This window comes from Abramis brama (genome assembly GCF_963993115.1).
Source record: "Abramis brama genome assembly, chromosome: 10".
NCBI classification, from domain to species: Eukaryota; Metazoa; Chordata; class Actinopteri; order Cypriniformes; family Leuciscidae; genus Abramis; species Abramis brama.
In genome coordinates this window covers 19,103,165-19,125,008 of record NC_139972.1, presented here as the reverse complement: position 1 = coordinate 19,125,008, position 21,844 = coordinate 19,103,165, and the positions used below count along the sequence as shown (strand labels likewise).

At 37.9% G+C, this 21,844-nt stretch overlaps 3 protein-coding genes across 5 annotated transcripts; 1 reads left to right on the top strand and 2 right to left on the bottom strand.

The window, feature by feature from the left end:
• The first annotated feature begins 2,596 nt into the window (after window positions 1–2,596).
• LOC311090875 (uncharacterized protein) lies at window positions 2,597–6,083 on the top strand. Its single transcript, XM_084126485.1, has 2 exons — window positions 2,597–2,631; window positions 3,060–6,083. Exon 2 carries the CDS (start codon window positions 3,084–3,086, stop codon window positions 5,121–5,123), a length of 2,040 nt encoding a protein of 679 aa, XP_083982611.1. The 5' UTR covers window positions 2,597–2,631; window positions 3,060–3,083; the 3' UTR covers window positions 5,124–6,083.
• LOC311090876 (uncharacterized protein) lies at window positions 6,069–12,686 on the bottom strand. Of its 3 annotated transcripts, none has more exons than XM_084126486.1 (4): window positions 12,431–12,686; window positions 10,253–10,475; window positions 10,090–10,166; window positions 6,069–8,332 (listed from the first exon to the last, which is right to left on the bottom strand). In XM_084126486.1, exons 1-4 carry the CDS (start codon window positions 12,581–12,583, stop codon window positions 6,986–6,988), a joined length of 1,800 nt encoding a protein of 599 aa, XP_083982612.1. In that variant the 5' UTR covers window positions 12,584–12,686; the 3' UTR covers window positions 6,069–6,985. The 3 variants fall into 3 exon arrangements, with proteins under 3 accessions (XP_083982612.1, XP_083982613.1, XP_083982614.1); XM_084126487.1 differs by having other exon boundaries at window positions 6,069–8,239; XM_084126488.1 differs by having other exon boundaries at window positions 6,069–8,239; window positions 10,099–10,166.
• A 3,323-nt stretch (window positions 12,687–16,009) lies between these two features.
• On the bottom strand, window positions 16,010–20,932 carry LOC311090526 (uncharacterized protein). Its single transcript, XM_084125831.1, has 5 exons — window positions 20,526–20,932; window positions 19,911–20,106; window positions 19,733–19,809; window positions 19,545–19,629; window positions 16,010–18,279 (listed from the first exon to the last, which is right to left on the bottom strand). Exons 1-5 carry the CDS (start codon window positions 20,673–20,675, stop codon window positions 16,835–16,837), a joined length of 1,953 nt encoding a protein of 650 aa, XP_083981957.1. The 5' UTR covers window positions 20,676–20,932; the 3' UTR covers window positions 16,010–16,834.
• Window positions 20,933–21,844: the final 912 nt, after the last annotated feature.

Here is a 21,844-nt window from a genome sequence, read left to right as displayed (position 1 = left end):
CTACTTAATTACACTAACGTGAGTATTTGTAATTCATTACTTCACACCCCTGGATTTAGCGTGTACTCTAGGTGATCTGATCTGTGCCCAAGCGCAATTAACCCTCAAAGTCTGGTTTTGTTTGACTAGTGTAGTGTGATCGCTCCACACCGTGCCCGGGTGGCCATATTTTTTTCCCCAGGATGGTAGGGGAAGACTCATGAATATTCATTAGGGAAGTCATCCCTGATTGGTCTTAACCCCAGTGACAGGTAGGTTTAGGGCGGGGTTAGGGGTAGGTCATCAGACCCCCAATGGCGGGTAGGTTTAGGGGTGGGGTTGGGGTAGGTCATCAGACCAATCAGGGATAAAATATCGCGCCCGGTGTTGTTCATTTGTTCTGGCCCGCTTGAAAGGGTGGGCTTTTGCATGGTTCGACTGGGCCTGGGCACAGTTCGCATAAGTGTGATCGCTAACCGTGCCAGAGCAAGGAACAATTATTTTACTATTTTTTTACGCGCTACTGTTATCATTACGACAGCTAAAATCTTTATTACTACTTGGCTATTACACTATTCAATTAATTTAATTCAAGTAGGCCTACATTTAGATTTATAACGGGTCTGGTATGGTTCTCGATTTACTGTATTGATAAACAGGAATTGTTGTAGTTTGCAAATAAAGCCGCAAATTCCACCATTTGCGTCAGCTGCCTCCGTAATCCTCTGTAAAAAGGGAAAATCACTGCATGGCATAAATTATAAATCTGTTAGGCAGGCAGTGTATTAGCGAAAGGACAATCGCACTCGGGCTCAGTACGTAAGGCAACCGTGCCTATAGTGTGAGCCCTTAGAACAGTTTTTAGATCTTTATTGTTATTGTTATATTTATCTTTGTCTCTGGGTGAACACAGAAAGCTGGCTGTCAGTGTGTGAGTAGGCCTACTGAATTTGAGTTCTCTTTCATGGCATACTGCACTTTTATTAACTATTTTTAATATCAAGCACATCTCACTCTTTATTACTCATTTATCCATGATTCTTTATCGTTCTAACATGTCAATAACTTCTGACCACTTAAAGCTGCACATTTGACTAGCTAGTTGATAAAAACAAAATCTGACTGAAATAAATGGAAATGGAAATAGGACATGAACGCCCTTGCCATTTACTACTGGGAAACTCACAGATAATTTTTATACCCAAGTTTCCGAGTTGGTGTGCCATAAACTTTAACATGGCGGAGGGGAAAACAGTTGTTGCTGTGACAGGAATGATTTTTTTCCACAAAAGCTAGATCACCTTGTCACCTTGATCACCTTAAAGTAAAGTAAAAAAGTAAAACAGCATGTATTTGACTGAAAATCCAGAATCGTCAACTAGCCTACTATATAGATAGATCTGTAAATGTTTATAATGGTTGTCAACAAATCAGATAATTTTATTCAAAATTAATTATTTTCAATAGATTTTGGCTTTAATAAGATTTCCCCAAGAAACCTGGTGTCCTCATGATTTCTATTCTTTCCAACAGCAAAGCACTTGAATAAGAGAAGCTTGTAATCACGTCACGACTTCAGAAATTGCTTTATTCCTAATTTCCTTAGGAATCCAGAAAATTCACTCACCCAGTTATTGATGGAGTCATACATCTGCAGCTTACGTGCATGAAAGTGACACGTTGATACAGTGTACTGAAAGTGAACTAGTTGATACAGGAAATCAGCAGCCTAATAAAGAGGTTGACTGCCAAAAAGTATTTTATGTATTTTGAAAATACAAAAATTCTAAGATTAAATGCATTTCAGTACAAAATACATTTGATTTATTTTCAAAGGCTTTTAAATACAAAATATAAAGTAGTATTTTGTATTTCAAATTTATTTGAAATTCTGCCCATCCCTGTTTACAAGCTGTTTTATCCACGGTTGAAACATTGATTGAGCAATTACATGAGACATCATACATTTCAGTAGGTTGTACTGGATTTTTAAAAGCACACCCTCTGATGTTTATTCATGTTTAGCTGTTTTGTACTGTAACTAGTCAAAAGGATGAGATATCAAAAGTAACCTGCTCTGTCTTGTCTGTCAGTGCATTGTCCTCTGTTTGCTCTGTTATAGGTTTTTTATTTTTTTATTTTTTTTACGCAGAATGAATATAGACCGAATGAAAATTTCTAGAATGAAGTGAGAGCGTGAGAACAGTGTCAATTGGCGTGACTCTGAAATGAAATACGTGTTGGCAGCCCTGGTTTACATAACCCATGTTTGGGTTTGTCCATGATTGAAATTGGGTTATTTTTAACCCAATGCTTTTAGAGTGACAAGGACTACATCTGCTTGTAATAGTAGTATTAATGAAATACTTGATATAAACATTTTTTATCAAGTATTCATTAAAAACTACACACCTTTTGTATGTAAAAACACACCTTTTGTATTTGTTGGGTTTCCCCAAGCTGTGGTGAGATTTTAGTTGCATCTATGTGGTTAAGATGAAGAAAAACTTATCGCATGTGACATCAGAGATAGGATCTTTTAAGCTCAGTTGTTCTGCTGACAGGTTATTTTTTTTACCTTATGCTATTGTGATACAGGGCATTTTACATCTTTCACAACCATTCTGTTTTGCAGGTCGACTCTCTTTGCAGGTAAGTGTATCTACATGCATTAAGAGCAACTTAAAAGAGATATCAAAGATATATATATATATATATATATATATATATATATATATATATATATATATATATATATATATATATATATATATATATATGGGACATCAAGTTAATACATTTTTGACATTTATATGTTACCATTCAACATTTTTATAATTCGATTTTGTAATATGATACATGATTGATCATTTCTAAAACTAATTAAAAAAATCAGCTAATCGATAGCTGAGAATGGATTTTCTGCTATTTTAATTAATTAAAATGTTGCATCTCAGCAAAAAAGCATTACATACTTTCACTCTGTCTCATAACTTGCTATGTATACAATGAAAGTGAGAACATTTGAATACATGCCCGGTTTCACATAGTGTCACAATGTAACTTGTGGTTTTCTTTAGGTCTTGCAGATCACATCATTAAAAATGTTTTGGCCCTTGTCAGTGGTACTGGCTCTCATCTCAGTGATTGATGCCTGTCCTATACCATGTAAATGTGAAGATATTGACATCATAATATGCTCAAGCCAGAAACTTCGGGAGGTCCCTTATCTGCCTCAGGGTACCAGGCAATTATATGCTACAAATAACATGATTGAAGCTCTCCCAAATGAAGGTTTGGAAGAATTGTTGGTTCTGGACCTCACCAAGAATTCCTTCAATATGTCACTGAATACCAACTGGCAGAACATGAGCAGACTTTCAAAGCTATTTCTGAGTGGAAATAGACTGAGTACATTAGGACCAAGACAATTTCATGGGTTGCTGAACCTCCAAGTGTTGGATCTCAGTGACAATTACATTAAAACTCTTCCTCAGATGTTTCTATATGGTCTGACCAAGCTTCAAATCCTCAATTTGAATATGAACGAGATATTTAGTTTATCTTATGGGGTCCTGGAGGGAGCTCCTGCCCTTATGGACCTCCAACTGAGAAGTAACATGATCGACATAATCGAGGTGGATGTATTTGAGAACTGCACCCATCTAGCTAAACTCTATCTGTCAATAAACAACCTAAAAAGTGTAGGCAATGGGAGTTTTAAGGGTGCCATAAGGCTACAGCACCTCGATCTTAGTCGAAATGGACTAAATGCCATACCTACCAATGTCCTTCAGGATACTTCAAACCTCACTAGCCTCCATCTTCTAAAAAATTCCATAACTTCAATTCCTGAGGACATTTTCTTTATGGTTCCAGCACTGAGGCATTTGGATATGAGTCATAATGCTCTTGTTTCTATGTCTGACGGTTCCTTCAGAGGTCTTTACCAGTTGGGCGCATTGGATTTGAGTTTCAATAAGTTAGGGACACTTACGCCACATGTGTTTCAAGACTTGGGGAAGCTTGAGAACCTTAATTTGTATCACAACAATCTGATGTCCCTTCCAAACATCGTGTTTAACAACTTAAGCAAGATAACTGAGCTCCAGCTGGACAACAATAATATCTCTGCTATTCCACAAGACCTCTTTCACCCACTTTCAGCATTGCATGATCTACAGTTGGACAACAATCACATTTCGAAGCTCCACTCAGACACGTTTGTGAAGCTGAGGAAGCTTAAGCATCTCGATCTTAGCAACAACACCCTCGTGAAGATTCCCAAGCACCTCTTCAGAAAGACACGTCATCTGAGGGATCTCAATCTGGAGAACAATCATATCCACTCCATTCCAAACTTGTCCTTTAAAGGTTTAGTCAGACTACGGACTCTGAAACTCAGCAACAACCGCCTGGCAAGTCTACCTACACAGCTACTGACTAGCCTTAGTTGTTTAAGGGAGTTAGGGCTGAACAACAACCAGATAGAAACCATCCCTATTGGATTTTTCACAGGTCTTATGGACCTGAGGGTTCTAGATGTGTCCAACAATAAGTTGCATTTCATCTCCTCTGATATCTTCAAAGATCTGTTCCAACTGAAAGAGCTGGATCTGAGCTTTAATACTCTCAAAAAGCTTCCAGAAGACATCTTCACATCTTTGAGAAGTCTCACAATGCTCCACCTGCAAAACAACCATCTGAGACACTTGCCCACCAAAGTGTTTTCTGCTCTAGCCAAGTTGGAAGAGCTCCATTTGGACAGAAACCATCTCCAGCATATTCATCCAGCACAGTTTCAAGGCTTAGTGAAATTACATGAGCTCGATATCAAATTTAATCAACTGCGCTCATTGGAAAATGGGACTCTGATGCCTTTAGGAAACCGAATACTTATCCATCTTGACGGGAATCCATGGGATTGTTCTTGTGTGTCCATTCTGTATCTAAGTCAGTGGTTTAACAATAATACTCAGTTGGTAAAACCTACACCCATGTGCTCCTCTGGCCAGAATCTCTCCTACCCAGCTCTTTTCCCATCATCGTTATCAAAGCATTGTACAAGTTCAGCCTGCTTCTCTTTAAATATGGAGAAACTGTTGGTTCTCATTGTTTGCTTTCAGGGTTTGCTTTTCTTATGAAATTGCTGTGCTATGCTAAACGACCATATGTGTGGTTAAAGTGTCGAGAACAGAAACCACCACAGCTTCTGCGGAAAGGATTAATAATTTTAACATATCTGAAATGCAAATGCTTATCAGAGAACATGACTATATTCCATAAAACACTGAAAAATTATGTATCTGAGATTTAACGTTTTGCATTATTGTTCCATAAAATAAACTGCTATGCTGAATACTTGCAGCCTATTCTCAGAATGTGTGACAAGACAAAGCGTTTAAAGAAGCCACATGCTGATGCAGCAAGAGAGGATTTCCTTTTACTCATTTCAGAACCCAGATAATCAGATTCTTATGCACTCACTCATCTGGGTGTTTTTAAAAACTACATCTCAAGGCAAAGATGTACAACCGAGTGTAAACTGTGGTTGTTTGTCTGAAAAAATAGGTTGGATCAGATTTGTCTTAATAGATTTTTTTCAGATTTCTTCATAGACATTTTCTGTGTTTCTTCATTTTATTGGCCCAAGCTTGTAATTAAAAATTGTTCTAAGGATGACAATAAACTTACAACTAGGATATTAATTCATATTTATGGATACATTAGATTAATTTGTAACTTCTGTACAACTGACAAATGTTTTGTCTGTTTAGACTACCCCTTTTTCATAATAAAATCACTGTAGTTTTTAAGAAACAGATAGAAATAAGTAAGAAGTAATGTAACTTAGGTAGAGGCTAGCTATAATGGAAGAAGTATATTCAGGAAGGGTGGAAGATAAGGAAATGCATTGAAACATCTATATCTAAATTATATTTGACTAGTTTTTTGTTTTGTTTTTAAGTTTCTCAATGTGGAAGATTTTCAAGTAACACTTTTAAAAAAGAAAATTGAGTTGAATAATTAAACATCTAGGAAATTAATATAGAGAAAGTCAGAATATCCACTACCAATAAAATTGTGACTTTTTTGTGACCAAGTCAGTTTTATTAATACAGTACTGCCTTGACTAATATTCAATCTAAATTCAAAGTGAATATGGGAATAACACAGCACTGTTGTTACAATCCATGCAACCAACTAGAAACAAGACACATGATATTGTAGACTATATTTTATGATGTAAATAAATACATTTAATAAATGTATTGCTCACATCCTTAAGTTTGTTCTTAAATTGAATTGAAAAAAAGAAAAAGAAAAGAAACTCTGTGTCTGTAATTGGATGTTCTGATTTGATCAGAACAAAACCACAATCTTATCACAATTATTTTTCATGTTGGTTTTTAAGACTATTTTGCAAGTTATTGAGAAGCAAAGCCAATCTAATTTCCCTATTTAAAAATATAGTCCTACAAGGTAACAAAGATTAAAGAAAGTGTTTAAAAAATGTTAAATGTAAAACAAAAATGTAAAAAACATTACCCACCTTTATAAGCATAGACTAAAAAAGACTAGATCACTAGATAATCTGATGACTTTGATTTATTTGTTGAATTTTAAGAGATTTACAGTTTATTTCACATTCATTTGAAGATTAATTCTACATTAAACAGAATTTTCTGAGGGAACTAGTGTACTGAAATATTTATATCAAGCTGAAAAACTGAAGACAAATTAACAAAGCACACAGATAACACAAATAATCCTGTTAGTTAGTTTACCCAAAAATGTAAATTCTGTCATCGATTACTCACCCTCATGTTGTTCCAAACCTGTATGATTTTATCTTTTTGTGGAACACAAAATAAGTTATTTTGAGATTTTTTATTTTTTTTTGTCAATGGGGTCCAAAGGGGGGGGTTTGAAAAAAAGAAAGAAAGCTGTATCAAGAGTAAACAAGGACAACATTTTCATTTTTGAGTGAATGATCCATTTAAATCTATATACATTTATGGCACCTCAAATTTCTTAGATAAGCAAAACTCTTCCCACACTTGTCACACATGTATTGCTTTTCCCCAGTGTGAATGTGCATGTGAGCTTTGAGCGAATTTGACTGGTTAAATTCCCGCCCGCATGTGGCACATCTGAACGGCTTTTCTCCGGTGTGTATGCGCTGATGTCGACGGAGATTTCCCAATGTGCAAAAACCTTTTCCACACACGTCGCAATTAAAAGGTCTTTCGCCGGTATGCAAGGTCAGGTGAGCTTTTAGGCAATTCTGCTGCCGAAATGTCTTCCCGCACACAGAGCAGCTATAGGGCTTCTCTCCCGTATGAATCCTCTCATGAGTTTTCACACCAGCAACACTCTTAAAGGACTTTCCGCACACACAACAGCTGTATTTGGTAGCGACGGTGTGTTGATGGTGATGGTGAGATTTCAAGGTGTTAATAGAGTCGAGGGTCTCTTCACACACGTTACAGGCGACCGGAAACTGTCCCGCATGAATAGCGAGATGCGTTTTTAAGGCGTTCGTGCAACCCAAAACCACCCCGCATACAACACAGCCATGTCCGGTTTGTCCCGTTTGCTGTCCCTCATGAAGCCGAAGCATCCGCTTCTGGACAAATCCCTGACCGCACAATTTGCATTTATGCGGTTTCTCGCCGGTGTGAGTTAGTTTGTGTGCCTTTAGCGAATCGAGCTGGTTGAAACTTCGCCCGCACGTCTGGCAAGTGAACGGCTTCTCGCCTGTATGGATTCTCTGGTGCCGAAGTAGATTGTTTCGAAAGTGGAAGTTTTTCTCACATACGTCACATTTATGCAGCTTCTCTCCCGAATGCACGACCAGATGCTTCCTGAGACAGTAAGCTTGATGAAAAGACTTCCCACAAACTTTACACATAAAAGTCTTGTCTTCGTTATGAATCCTCTGGTGATACATCAGCTGTTTATGTTCGGTGAAGGTCTTGCCACAATGACTGCAAGCATAAGGGCTCTTGTCAGTATGAAGCTGGTAGTGTACATCCAAATTGCCTTTACTGCCAAAACGCCTACCACACTGCGAGCAGCTGAAGGTTTTCTCTCCCGCCGCATGAATGACCCGATGAGCTCTCAACAGAACGAGCGAGTCAAATTTCCTTCTACAGTGTTTACAGCTGAACGCTTTGTCTTTCTTGCGACATCTCAGCCGAGCACGTCTGCTTTTTAAGATGCTCAAAGTTCTAGATTCTTCCTCATCATCACTGTCCTGCAACACCACAAACACAGAATGGTTGTTGTTTTCTGCACAATCAGCTGACTTCCCATCCTTAATGATCACAGTCTTCTGTGTTTTAATGGGCTTTTCAAAACAGAAAAAGAGAACAATTTAGATCAACATGAAAGAAATATGTTATTGCGGTATACACTACCGTTCAAAAGTTTGGGGTTGGTAAGATTTTTTTTATGTTTTGTAAGATTCTGTAGTAAAGATTTTTTATTTTAAATTTTAAAATGTAAATTATTTCTGTAATGTCAAAGCTGAATTCTCGGCAGTCTTCAGTGCCACATGATCCTTCAGAAATCATTCTAATATGCTGATTTGGTGCTCAAAAAACATTTCTTATTATTATCAATGTGGAAAACAGCATATACAATATTTTTGTGGAAACCGTGATAAAAAAAATTCAGGTTTCTCTGATGAAAAAGAAAGTTAAAAAGAACAGCATTTATTTGAAATAGAAATCTCAATAGTATCACTTTTGATCAGTTTAAAGGGGTCATGAACTGAGAAATTTTGACATATAAGAGGTCATAAAATTATAAGAATACCCTGAAAGTTTCAGAAATGAAAACTTCCTTGTTAGTCCAAAATCAGTTTTTATTGTTACCAGGCCCAGCGAACGACTCGTCCTGGAATGTGCCTCTTTATGAGGTAATAAGGTAGTGAAAGTCTGCCTCTGCAGAAGAAAATCAATGTAGGCCCCGTGCCCACTGGTGTTAGTGAGATGAGGAAGAGAGAAGAGCACAGGGTCACTCACTGGACTAAAAATAACATAACCTCCAAAGGATCCTAAAGCTAGGAATGTGGATATTTATTTTCAACAATGTGAATGTTGCAGTTGAACATTATTTATTCGTATTCAGTACATTTCACTGGATTCTTTGGTAAATCAGTCCGCAAACTCAGCGCAGGCTTTGCAGACTTTTACAATATGGACTCAACAGTATTGCCACAACATGTAAGTAACCATGTTCATTCTAATGCCTGATCTGTGACCAGTGATTTCTGATGTTCTTTGTCCTGTCAGTAAATCAAACCAGTGATTAACGGTCAACTTCACATTGTTTCTCTTAGTAGGGTGTAAATAATCTGTTATTTAAACTGATTGAATTATATATAGAAAACGATCAAAGAACGCTCCGCTTACAATAGCTGTAGCTGTAAATCAAACAGCGCGTTTCTAAGTGACTAAGTGAGTTCTGGACTCACCAAAATTCCCATAATAATCAACGAATCTCTTATTTACATTGTGTTTGCACAGTTAGTTATGATGAAAGCATTAGTTTGTGTGCAGAAATCGAGTTGCAATGACGAGATCGCTACATACATGTCTGTGATCGGCTACATGCTCATCACTGCAACCTTTCATGCCACGATCTAAATATAATGCCATAGATCTAATTGTAATGCTATAATTATCACTTTTCACGAGTAGTTAACATTGAGAGCTGTAATAGTAAAAACATGCTAAAAGTTTTTGAGACTTCCACATGTAATACTAGCTATTTCATATGCAAACATGTCAGCCAATCACAGCAGTGGGCATTTACAATGAAGTCTCACAGCAGACACAGAGCGTTAAAATCAGATGCTAAAATCAGGCTAGGAAAAATGCCTTTTATTTCTAAATTATGACAATTTTATAAGTAAAAACCATACTAACATTATAAGTGCACCCCAGGAAACATTATGAAACAATAAAACAATGCAGTTCATGACCCCTTTAATATGTCCTCGTTTAATAAAAGTAATAATTTATTTTTTTAAAAATGTATAAAGAGATTTTTTACTTTCAGAACCCAACTGTTGTGATCTATTATGTGTGAATAACTTACTGTTCTCACATGCTCAGTGTCTATGATCTCGATCTCGTCCTCCACCTCCCAGCTCAGAATGATATTCTCCGTAGAGACTGCAATGGCACAACGGATCATACATCTTAAAAATTTGCTCTGAGAAGCATAGTGGTGCGAATGAAGCATAAGTAATGAATCTCACCTAGAGTAAGCTGGTCACTGGACTGACTTCTGAAGAGAGCACTGTTGGTTAGATTAGTCTCTCCCTGTAGAGTCTTCTGCCGTTTCTCAACTTGCTTTAGTGTTGTTGTCAAGCTGTCCTGTGCACTCTGAGTCGTTTCAAGATGCTGAAGTGCAGAGAAAAGCTGGCATATTTTCTCCACAGCTTCCTTTGCGTTACGTTCTAACACACAGTTCAGCTTGGTCTAAAATAAAGAACCAAATAAATTATAAACTAGCCTAAATTAAGCTGTGATATACAGTGAGGAAAATAAGTATTTGAACACCCTGCTATTTTGCAAGTTCTCCCACTTGGAAATCATGGAGGGGTCTGAAATTATCATCGTAGGTGCATGTCCACTGTGAGAGACATAATCTAAAAAAAAAAATCCAGAAATCACAATATATGATTTTTTAACTATTTATTTGTATGATACAGCTGCAAATAAGTATTTGAACACCTGTCTATCAGCTAGAATTCTGACCCTCAAAGACCTGTTAGTCTGCCTTTAAAATGTCCACCTCCACTCCATTTATTATCCTAAATTAGATGCACCTGTTTGAGGTCGTTAGCTGCATAAAGACACCTGTCCACCCCATACAATCAGTAAGAATCCAACTACTAACATGGCCAAGACCAAAGAGCTGTCCAAAGACACTAGAGACAAAATTGTACACCTCCACAAGGCTGGAAAGGGCTACGGGGAAATTGCCAAGCAGCTTGGTGAAAAAAGGTCCACTGTTGGAGCAATCATTAGAAAATGGAAGAAGCTAAACATGACTGTCAATCTCCCTCGGACTGGGGCTCCATGCAAGATCTCACCTCGTGGGGTCTCAATGATCCTAAGAAAGGTGAGAAATCAGCCCAGAACTACACGGGAGGAGCTGGTCAATGACCTGAAAAGAGCTGGGACCACCGTTTCCAAGGTTACTGTTGGTAATACACTAAGACGTCATGGTTTGAAATCATGCATGGCACGGAAGGTTCCCCTGCTTAAACCAGCACATGTCAAGGCCCGTCTTAAGTTTGCCAATGACCATTTGGATGATCCAGAGGAGTCATGGGAGAAAGTCATGTGGTCAGATGAGACCAAAATAGAACTTTTTGGTCATAATTCCACTAAACATGTTTGGAGGAAGAAGAATGATGAGTACCATCCCAAGAACACCATCCCTACTGTGAAGCATGGGGGTGGTAGCATCATGCTTTGGGGGTGTTTTTCTGCACATGGGACAGGGCGACTGCACTGTATTAAGGAGAGGATGACCGGGGCCATGTATTGCGAGATTTTGGGGAACAACCTCCTTCCCTCAGTTAGAGCATTGAAGATGGGTCGAGGCTGGGTCTTCCAACATGACAATGACCCGAAGCACACAGCCAGGATAACCAAGGAGTGGCTCTGTAAGAAGCATATCAAGGTTCTGGCGTGGCCTAGCCAGTCTCCAGACCTAAACCCAATAGAGAATCTTTGGAGGGAGCTCAAACTCCGTGTTTCTCAGCGACAGCCCAGAGTGGGCCAAAATCCCTCCTGCAGTGTGTGCAAACCTGGTGAAAAACTACAGGAAACGTTTGACCTCTGTAATTGCAAACAAAGGCTACTGTACCAAATATTAACATTGATTTTATCAGATGTTCAAATACTTATTTGCAGCTGTATCATACAAATAAATAGGTAAAAAATCATACATTGTGATTTCTGGATTTTTTTTTTTTTGATTATGTCTCTCACAGTGGACATGCACCTACGATGACAATTTCAGACCCCTCCATGATTTCTAAGTGGGAGAACTTGCAAAATAGCAGGGTGTTCAAATACTTATTTTCCTCACTGTATCTATTGCTAGATATTTTTTTTTATACAATAACATGGATAACAGATTTGAATGGTTAAGACTGACAAATGCAATCAAGACTACAATTGGTGAACAAACTGAGAATCTGAAAAGAGATTATTTATCCTAAATTATGTTACTAGGGTGCCACAATATCAACGAATGAACTTTTTATCATTGTAACGTTATCTGACCAATTTATCTGTGACACATTTGATTTATTGCCATATCTAATTAAACCATGCAGGTTATGATATATGGCTTACAAACAAACGTAGCAACTAGCAAGCAAACATTCAGTCATTTCGTAAACTTTTTGCTCACTTACTGTAAAGTCCAGCGTGACAGACTCGTTTGCTGTAGTTTCTGTCAGTAGAGGTAACGTTATGCCTGATAAGTCCACGAATGTAGTCATTTCTTTTACCGTGTCCTTTACAAGCGTCTCCAAAACAGAGACAACATCAGACTCCAACAACGACATTTTTCTCCTGCTGCTGTTTTGGTGACAGATATTATAATTTCAAAAAGCCATTACAATCTTCGTTTCCTGTTCTCTTCTCTTGTATTAAACAGCGTAGTGGTTGTGCTCACTGCTGCCCCTCACTGGACTGGAGTTTATTTGCATTTGAATTGTGTGTGTGTGTGTGTGTGTGTGCGTGTACAGGTTTGGCTATATATACAGACCCTTTCCAAAAAATTAGAATATCATGGAAAAGTTTATTTATTTCCATAATTCCATTCAAAACGTTAAACTTCCATAGATTATAGATTCAGGGCCCACAACTTAAACGATTTCAAGTATTTAGTTGTTTATTTGTACATAATTTGGGCTTCAAACAGGATTTCAAAAAATTTGAATATTATATGAAATCACACAGTAATTACACAGTAATACCATGGTCATTGAACCAGGTTTTGGTTCTTTTGGCAGTGTGGGCAGGTGCAAATCCTCCTGGAAAATGAAGGAAGCATGAAGTGCTCTGAAAATGTCCTGGTAGACGGCTGCGTTGACTCTGGATTTAATAAAGCACAGTGGACCAAAGTCCTCTTTTCTGATGAGAGCAAATTTTGCATCTCATTTGGAAACCAAGGTCCCAGAGTCTGGAGGAAGAATGGAGAGGCACACAATCCAAGATGCTTGAAGTCCAGTGTGAAGTTTCCACAGTCTGTGTTGGTTTGGGGAGCCATGTCATCGGCTGGTGTTGGTCCACTGTGCTGTCCACTCAACGCAGCCGTCTACCAGGACATTTTCAGAGCACTTCATGCTTCCTTCAGCAGACAAGCTTTATGGAGATGCTGACTTCATTTTCCAGCTCGATTTGCACCTGCCCACACTGCCAAAAGAACCAAAACCTGGTTCAATGACCATGGTATCACTGTGTAATTACTGTGTGATTTCATGTAATATTCTAATTTTTTGAAATCCTGTTTTCGTGGGTTTTATGAGCTGGAAGCCCAAATTATGTACAAATAAACAACTAAATACTTGAAATCGTTTAAGTTGTGGGCCCTGAATCTATAATCTATGGAAGTTTAACGTTTTGAATGGAATTATGGAAATAAATAAACTTTTCCATGATATTCTAATTTTTATATTTTTATATATTTTTATATATATGGCCTATATATATAGCCAAACCTGTACACACACACACACACGCATGTGTATACACATGGATATATATATATATATATATATATATATATATATACACACACACACATTAAATAAACAAACTTTTATGTTAGATGTGATTAATCGATTTGACGGCACTTATATATTTTAATATTGTCAGGTAACGTTAAGAGATAGCCTGCTAGATTTCTCTGCTCACTATGTAGGTTTAAACAGCCACTTCTATAAACGTGTGACGTTTAGGCTAAATAAGGTTTTTATAATAAATTAAAATGATATCAATAAATAATAAATTAAAAGATACACGTCCTATTCCGTACGAATAGGGCTTTATAGTGCACGCGACGTCTGATTGCTCTAACCGAGTTTCAACATTTATCAGATGTTATGATTTCGACCATATGCGTTGGCGGCATCTGTTGGTGAATCAACCTCATTTCGACGTTGAATCGACGTTGTATTTTTGACGTAATAGCGTTCTGATGTCCTGTTGATTCATCGTTGAAATTTGATCGACGACTGATACTGACGTTTACAACCAAACATAGACGTTGAATCGACGTCTGTCTGTTCTGGGCAAATATTAAACATTAAGTGGACATTTGTACTAAATGTTATTTGGCCTAGGATTTGATCATTCTGTAGTGTAGAACTACTAACACCAGGCCGTTGGCACCCTCTGCAGGCATTTTTTATAATACGTAGGCTAATGTACGAATTATGTTTATATTAGTTTATATCATTTATTTTACATGGTGTATTTTAACAGTGTCGTTCAATAAAACACATAGCCTATGATTACTTACTTTGATACTTTTGATACTATTGCTTGTTATAAAATTTGTAGCTGTTGTTCACTTGGATCTATTTTTATTACCACAATTTTTATGAGATTACTAGATTAATTGATGGAATAATCAGCAGAATACTCAATTAATAAAATAATCAATAGCTGCAGCCCTAATCAGTTTGATAAATATGTTCTAATATGTATAAAACTGATTAGGGCTGCAGGCTGCAGCTATCAATTATTTTATCCTTTTTGTGTAAGAAATATGGAGGGAACAGCAATGACGGCCAACATAACAGCTGTCGGAATCCATTCCCCCACTCCCATTATGAGAGGTGTTGATATAGTGGCTTAAAAAAGGATGATTAATTTTTTTGTGCAGATGGAGCTTAACTGCCATCAGTTTAAAAAATAATTTTTGAAAGTTTTTGCCTTTTATTATGAAAATCCACGAGTCAGGACTTGAACTCCGGTCGTCCAAAGCCCAAAAGTACTAAATGTCAGTGGCAGTGCACTGACCACTTGGCTATTGGGGACAATTGTTCATAAACAGTTTGATGAATATTTGAACCTCACTGCTAAGAAACATGGGGGGAACAGAATCCGATGGCAAACAAACCAGCTGTCGGAATCCGTTCTCCCATTATGAGAGGTGTTGATGTAGTGGTTTAATGGAAGTTTATTCTATTCTTTGTGTTGATGGTCCTTAACCAGCATCAGTTTGATATATATTAGAACCTCTTTATGTAAGCAACATGGGGGGAACAGAATCTGGGGGGGAACAGAATCTGACGGGAAACATACCAGCTGTCGGAATCCGTTCCTCCACTCCCATTATGAGAGATGTTGATGTAGTGGCTTAAAAAAGGCTGATTCTATTTTGTGTGTGGATGGAGCTTAACTGCCATCAGTTTAAACAATTATTATTATTAAAAATATTATTATTGTTTACTTTTTATTATGACAGCACATTATGAGATCATGAAAAATCCACAAGCCGGGACTTGAACTCGGGTCTCCCAAAGCCCAACAGTGCTATATGTCAGTGCACTGACCACTTGGCTATCAGGGCCAAATTTTTGTCATACACTGGCATAGACAAACCGGCACAGACACACTGGACACGGACACAGGAATGGGCACACTGGCACAGACACACCGGCACCGACACATACACACTGGACACGGACACACTGAACACGGACACAGGAATGGGCACACTGGCACAGACACACCGGCACCGACACGGACACGGACAAACCAGTACTGACACCGATACGGACACGGACACCGACATGACACGACAAAAAATTTGACTGAGCATTACAGCCAAACTAATGTCCCTTTTTTAAAAACAAAGCCTTACAAGGTAACAACATATAAAATAAAAAAGATTGGCAGACATTTAGGCCAAAGTGGCGAAGATAAAAAGATAAAAGATTAGAACAAAGATACACATTACATATTCACAACATACAATATACACATTAAATAAACAATGCTTTATTTTTTCAGCTACAGTAAGTGTATTTAACAGAAGCATTCAAGAAAGAAATTAAATGAACAAATATAAAAATAAAACACTACATAGACTTCACTGTATAAATTATACATTGACACTTATGAAAGCTACTATGAAAGTTCTCAGAGCAGTGAGTGATTTTGTTTTTTGTTGTTTTATTAACATTAAAGGGATAGTTCCCCCAAAAATGAAAGTTGTCATAATTTACTCTCTCAAGTTGTTTTAAACCCACATAAGTTTCCCAGTGACTTCCATAGTTCCATTTTCCTACTATGGAAGTCAATGGGGACCAGCAACTGTTTGGTTAGCCACATTCTTCAAAATATCTTCTTTTGTATTCAGAACAAGAAGGAAATTACAGGTTTGGAACAACATTAGAGTGAGTAAATAAGGACAGAATCACAATTTTTGGGGAACTATCCCTTTAAGGACAAGTGGCAGCATGTTTACTATTAGGCTACTGTCGCTTTAAGACCGTAAGCATTTTAATATACACGCATATGACATGCACCCGATTTTCTCTCAAATCTTTGCTTTCACTTATGTAAACCTTGTGTGTTTTTGACAGTATTAACCCAATAAGGCTCGAAATTTCAGTGCGAATTTATAGATGATAAAACAGACCTAAAATTACAAGGAAAAACTTTTTATTTTTTGATAAATAAATACAGTCAAGCATTTCTTGTAATTTCCACAAAATTATTTATAATCCTACATAAAATCCAGGGACCTGTAGGTAGACATTACTCAATTTAGTCATTTCAGTTCAGAAAGCTGAAATCATTTAAAGTGGAGCGCATTTGTGATCTTTGAAATTTCTCTGATAGGCGAAACTTTTCCAGCACTTAGTGCATGTGTACGGCTTGTTGCCAGTGTGAATGTGCATGTGTGCCTTCAAATTGTTGGGCTGTGTGAAACTCTTCAAGCAAATTTCACAGGTAAACGGCTTTTCCCCGGTGTGCACAAGCCTGTGTCTTTTCAAATTGGCCGATAAATGAAACGCCTTCCCACACGTTTCACACTTGTGAGGTTTTTCACCGGTATGAGTGCGTATATGCATCTTCAGAGAGCTTGACAGCTTGAATCTTTTCCCACACAATACGCATTTGTGAGGCCTTTCTCCTGAATGCAGAAACATATGGGTTTTATACGAAGCCCTCAGAGAAAAATCCTTACCGCAGATCTCGCACTTGAAAGGTTTCTCCCCCGTGTGGAGCTGCTGGTGCATCCGGAGGGAATGTACGCTGCTGTACTTCCTGTCACATAACGTGCACGTAAACGGTTTGCTGTTGTCCGAATGCAGCTGCAGGTGAGTTTTCAATGCGTAGGCGGAGCTCAGGAACTTCCCGCACACGTCGCAGCGATGAGCGTTGCTCTTATCTCCCGGATTTCCAATTTGATTGTGTGTTAGAATATGGTTCCTTAGGACATAATTATACTGGAATGTTTTCCCACACATTTCACACATAAATCGCTTCTCTCCATGCACTCGCATGTGGCCTTTGAGAGTGCTTCTCTGATTGAATCTTCTGCCACACACCTCGCAGACGTACGGCTTGTCGCCGGTGTGAATGAGAATGTGGCGTTTCAGAGTCCCGGAAAGCGCAAAACTTTTCCCACAGATGTCGCACGTGTGCGGCCTCTCACCCGTGTGCACACGAAGGTGGTGTTTCAAAAGTTTATGGTACTTGAAGGTCTTATTGCAATGGCTGCACTTTATCGGCCTGTCACTGGAATGAATTCTCTTGTGGTAGTTTAATGTGCCAATCAGGGAGAAACACTTCCCACAGGTGTCGCATCTGTATGGTTTTTCGCCCGTGTGCACCCTTTGGTGCATGTATAAACTTCTTTTGATTGTGAATCCCTGTCCGCATATTTCACAGGTAAATGGTTTGACTTCCGCATGGACCAGTTTGTGCGCTGCGAGATCCCTGAAGCTCTTTCCGCACGTAGCGCAGGGAAATTTCTTCTTCTCGAACTTCTGCGAGTGTTTGCGAAGGTGAGTCTCTAGCGCTCTCAGCAGTGTGAATTTCTTCCCGCACTTTTCACAATTGTGCGGCCTCACGATTGAATGCACACGTTTGTGCTGAACAAGAGAAAACATCTTTGGAAAGGCCTTTCCGCACTGCTCACATGCAAAAGACTCTTTGTCCTGTGGCTTTTCGGGTTGCTCGGTTGATGTCTGCAACACGCCTTCCTGGTCTTCAGACCAGCCCACGTCATCAGCAGCTGGCAAAATGAAAAACAACATTACATCAACATCAATCATAGTCTATACATATATTCAAAAAATAAAATAAAAAACAGTGAAGCAAAACTTCTTCAACTTATTTTATTTCAGTTACTTGCCATTCAATTTTGTTAAAGTTTTTCATCTAATATTTCAATCTTGATTTCAGCTTGTATTTTTCAGCTTTATTTGAATGAACAAAATACATTCTTAAAAGTTTTAGTTAAAGGTAGAGTAGGCAATTTCAGAGAGGCTAGCAATAGCAAGCTAGCTTTGAAATCCCATAAGATCCCACCCTCCCTTCAGAGCGTCTCGAAAGCCACGCCTCCTCCAAAAGACATGAACATGCACAGCCAGAGCAGAGTCTGCAGAGCGTTACGAGAGACAACGTTAAATTACCTCATGTCTCAAAGCACATAACATTACAATAATAATGGACGTAAGCAACTTAGAGCTCTGACTTCACTGTAAAAAATGCTGGGTTATTTTAACCCAGTTTTGGGTCAAATATGGAGAATCCCAAATATTGGGTTAAAAATGTAATATAAAAATTTAACCCAACGGCTGGGTTTGTCCATATTTGACCCACAATTGGGTTGAAACAACCCAGCTTTTTTAAGAGTGTTGAATCACCTGACTGCTTCCGATTCATTTCAGCCTTGTTAGTGTTGGCATAGAAACGCATAAATCCGAGTCTGAGGACGTGAACAGCTCCAGGCAGAACGTCACAGGTTGCCATCTTGTAATTACAGTTATGACATGGCATGAACGCAGCATAAGATTGTTGTTTTGGTTCACAGGAGGAACTGTAAAAGGTGGCTGCTGTTTTTCTTGTGCAGCTCTGTGACTGTCTGTCTACAACACTGCATAGCCTTACAAAACGTGTTGCCGACATGTGTGCGAAGGTATAGAAATACATATCCTGACAGGCAGGTAGGACATCCTATCATAGCATTCGGCTGAATGCAATGATTGGACAAAAACATTTTGTTCCTGAGACTTCCACAGAAGATATACGTACATGTTTTAATATTTAGACCACTTCTATTTTTGATTGCTATCAGGATGTGCAGAGAGTATCAAACTCATTAAAAACGTATTTAAAAAACTGCCTACCCTACCTTTAACAATAACAACACTGACATGTATACACTAATAATGAATGTAAGTGTTGGTAATGTAAAACAGCAGCAGTAATTTTTAGATGCTCTTTACACAATGAATGATTGCAAATGGTAAAGAGGCTGAAAGTTGGGACTCTTACCGTCACTGGTGAATATTGTCTGAATGGCTTCTTCTGCTCTTTCCGCCACCATAAGACACTGGCTTGCATCACCGTCCTGTACATGCTATAATTCACATTACATGTAAATGTTTCAATCAACATTTAACACCCTGTAAGTTATTTCCTTAAAATAAATTTCTCTTTAAAACTGCACAGTATTCATTCACCTCAATGCTTGATGGTTGCTGGTGAGACGTTGCTGCCAACTCATTCTGAGGACTCACAGAGAAAGATATAGCATCTCCTGTGAGAGAGGAACACAAAACAAAAATGACCACAAATACTAAAGACAGAGAGTGCTACATCTGCAAGTCTCTAGAGTGGCCTGATATTGAAATCAAGTACCCTGAAACTCCTGGTTTAGGATACATGTTGTTCCACTGAGGTTACGTCCCATCTGAGATGATGAAGTCTTCCTTATGTCATCTCGGCCATTCAAACACATTTGTGCTGGAACTGGTGCAACAGATGAACAGTATCTGAAGAGACTGCAAATCTTCTGCACTGCTTCTTTGGCAAACCTATCCATTATGGAATTAAGCTGCATTGAAATGAGAAAAATGCAATAATTATAAATATAAAACCTTGAAATTATATGTTTAAAAATTGTAAATACAACAAAGGAAAAGGCACAGTTTTCATAGTCAACAAAAAAAGCATTATGATAATTAATGTTACAACAATTAAAAATGTAATTTAATAGAAACAGCAAATATCTCATTTAAAACTAAATATAGGTTTATGAGCTTTAGAGGAGACATGCAAAGGTTAAAGAGTCAGTCGAAAACCTTAGTATGGCCAATTTCATGTTTAAAACACAATTGAAAATAGAAAATCACGTATGAATAATACTATAAGTTAATTACCCAGGCTGTAAACAAAAGGAGGATTCTTTCACTATTTTAATAAACAATCAATTACAACCATACACGTTAAAGTTCTAATAACAGACTTTCATACCATATGAATCCGAGTATCGTTTGATTTGATGGTGAGATGAGATTCATCGTAGCTGCACGTAAAAGTCTTTCGTATCTCCAGTTTAGCAGTGTCCGTCAGTAATGACATAACCAGAGTGGTTTGACTCTGAAAAAGCTCATACCGGGCCATAGTGACCACAGTTAAGAGACGTGTAGTAAATCCAACTCAGTTTGTGTATGACAACTAACCAGTATCTTGAACTCCCTAGAAAAGTTGCACTGGGCAGTAAAGTACTTCCGCTTTGTTTTAAAATAAAAGTACCCGAATGCTTGCCATTCGCCATACAATTTGGTTATGATTAACAAACAAAACATAAGGCTTATAAACTTGATCCTAAAATTAAGACCCATTATTGGCCTCAGTCAATACAAAATATTTCTCAGAACAAATATACTTCACAATGAGGTAAGAACTTTTTCAAAATAAAAGTTTCTGACCGCTATTCAAAGGATACTTGCTCCAACTTCGCTAATTACAAAATAAAATAAATAGAAAACCTCATTACATTTTTCTTTAAAACATTTTTTGTGTTGGTTTAATAACAAGTGTTCCCTCAAATATAATTTTAATAACAAAGAGAGCATTGAACACTTTTGACCATTACCCTTTCTGTAATTTGTGATGACTGGATAATGATTTTTAAACTTTCATAAGATAAATTCGTTGAGGAACCATTCCGGTTTTTTGAATATTCATTGAAAAGCATAAATTTATAACATTATTCGCAAGCATCTTCACAAGACCAATAATGAAATAATTAATGTCAGAGTTTACTTGAAACATTTAGATTCATTTAAAAATGTTTATAGCGTTTAAGATTTGATTATTTTCAGCGAATTTCAGACTTGGAAAACACATAACCGTAAGCCCCGTTCACACAGCCAGCAATTTTGTCGCTGTATGTCGCTAGTCTCTATACTGTGAAGCAGTGGTGTAGTCTACGTGATACGCAGGTATACGCCGTATACCCACTAGAAAAGGCCAAGGATTTCCGTATACCCACTTAAAAAATCGTGAGGATACGTAACAACTTCGTTTTGTGTCAGAACTTTCACTTTCATTCATAAATTCACCCCGTCTGTGTTTGCGAAGCGACACCGAATCGCGGAATCCAGTCACAAATGGAGCTTTCTAAGCGAACGTCACCGAATTTGGCTATTTTTGAATGAATAAATCAAAAGTAGGGCTGTACAATGAATCAAATCTCGATATGGACTAGTGTCTGTGAATATTAAAGTTAAAAGAGACTGCAATTGTTCTCCGCGTCTCTGGGATGAATGAGCGCTCAGTGTGTGCTC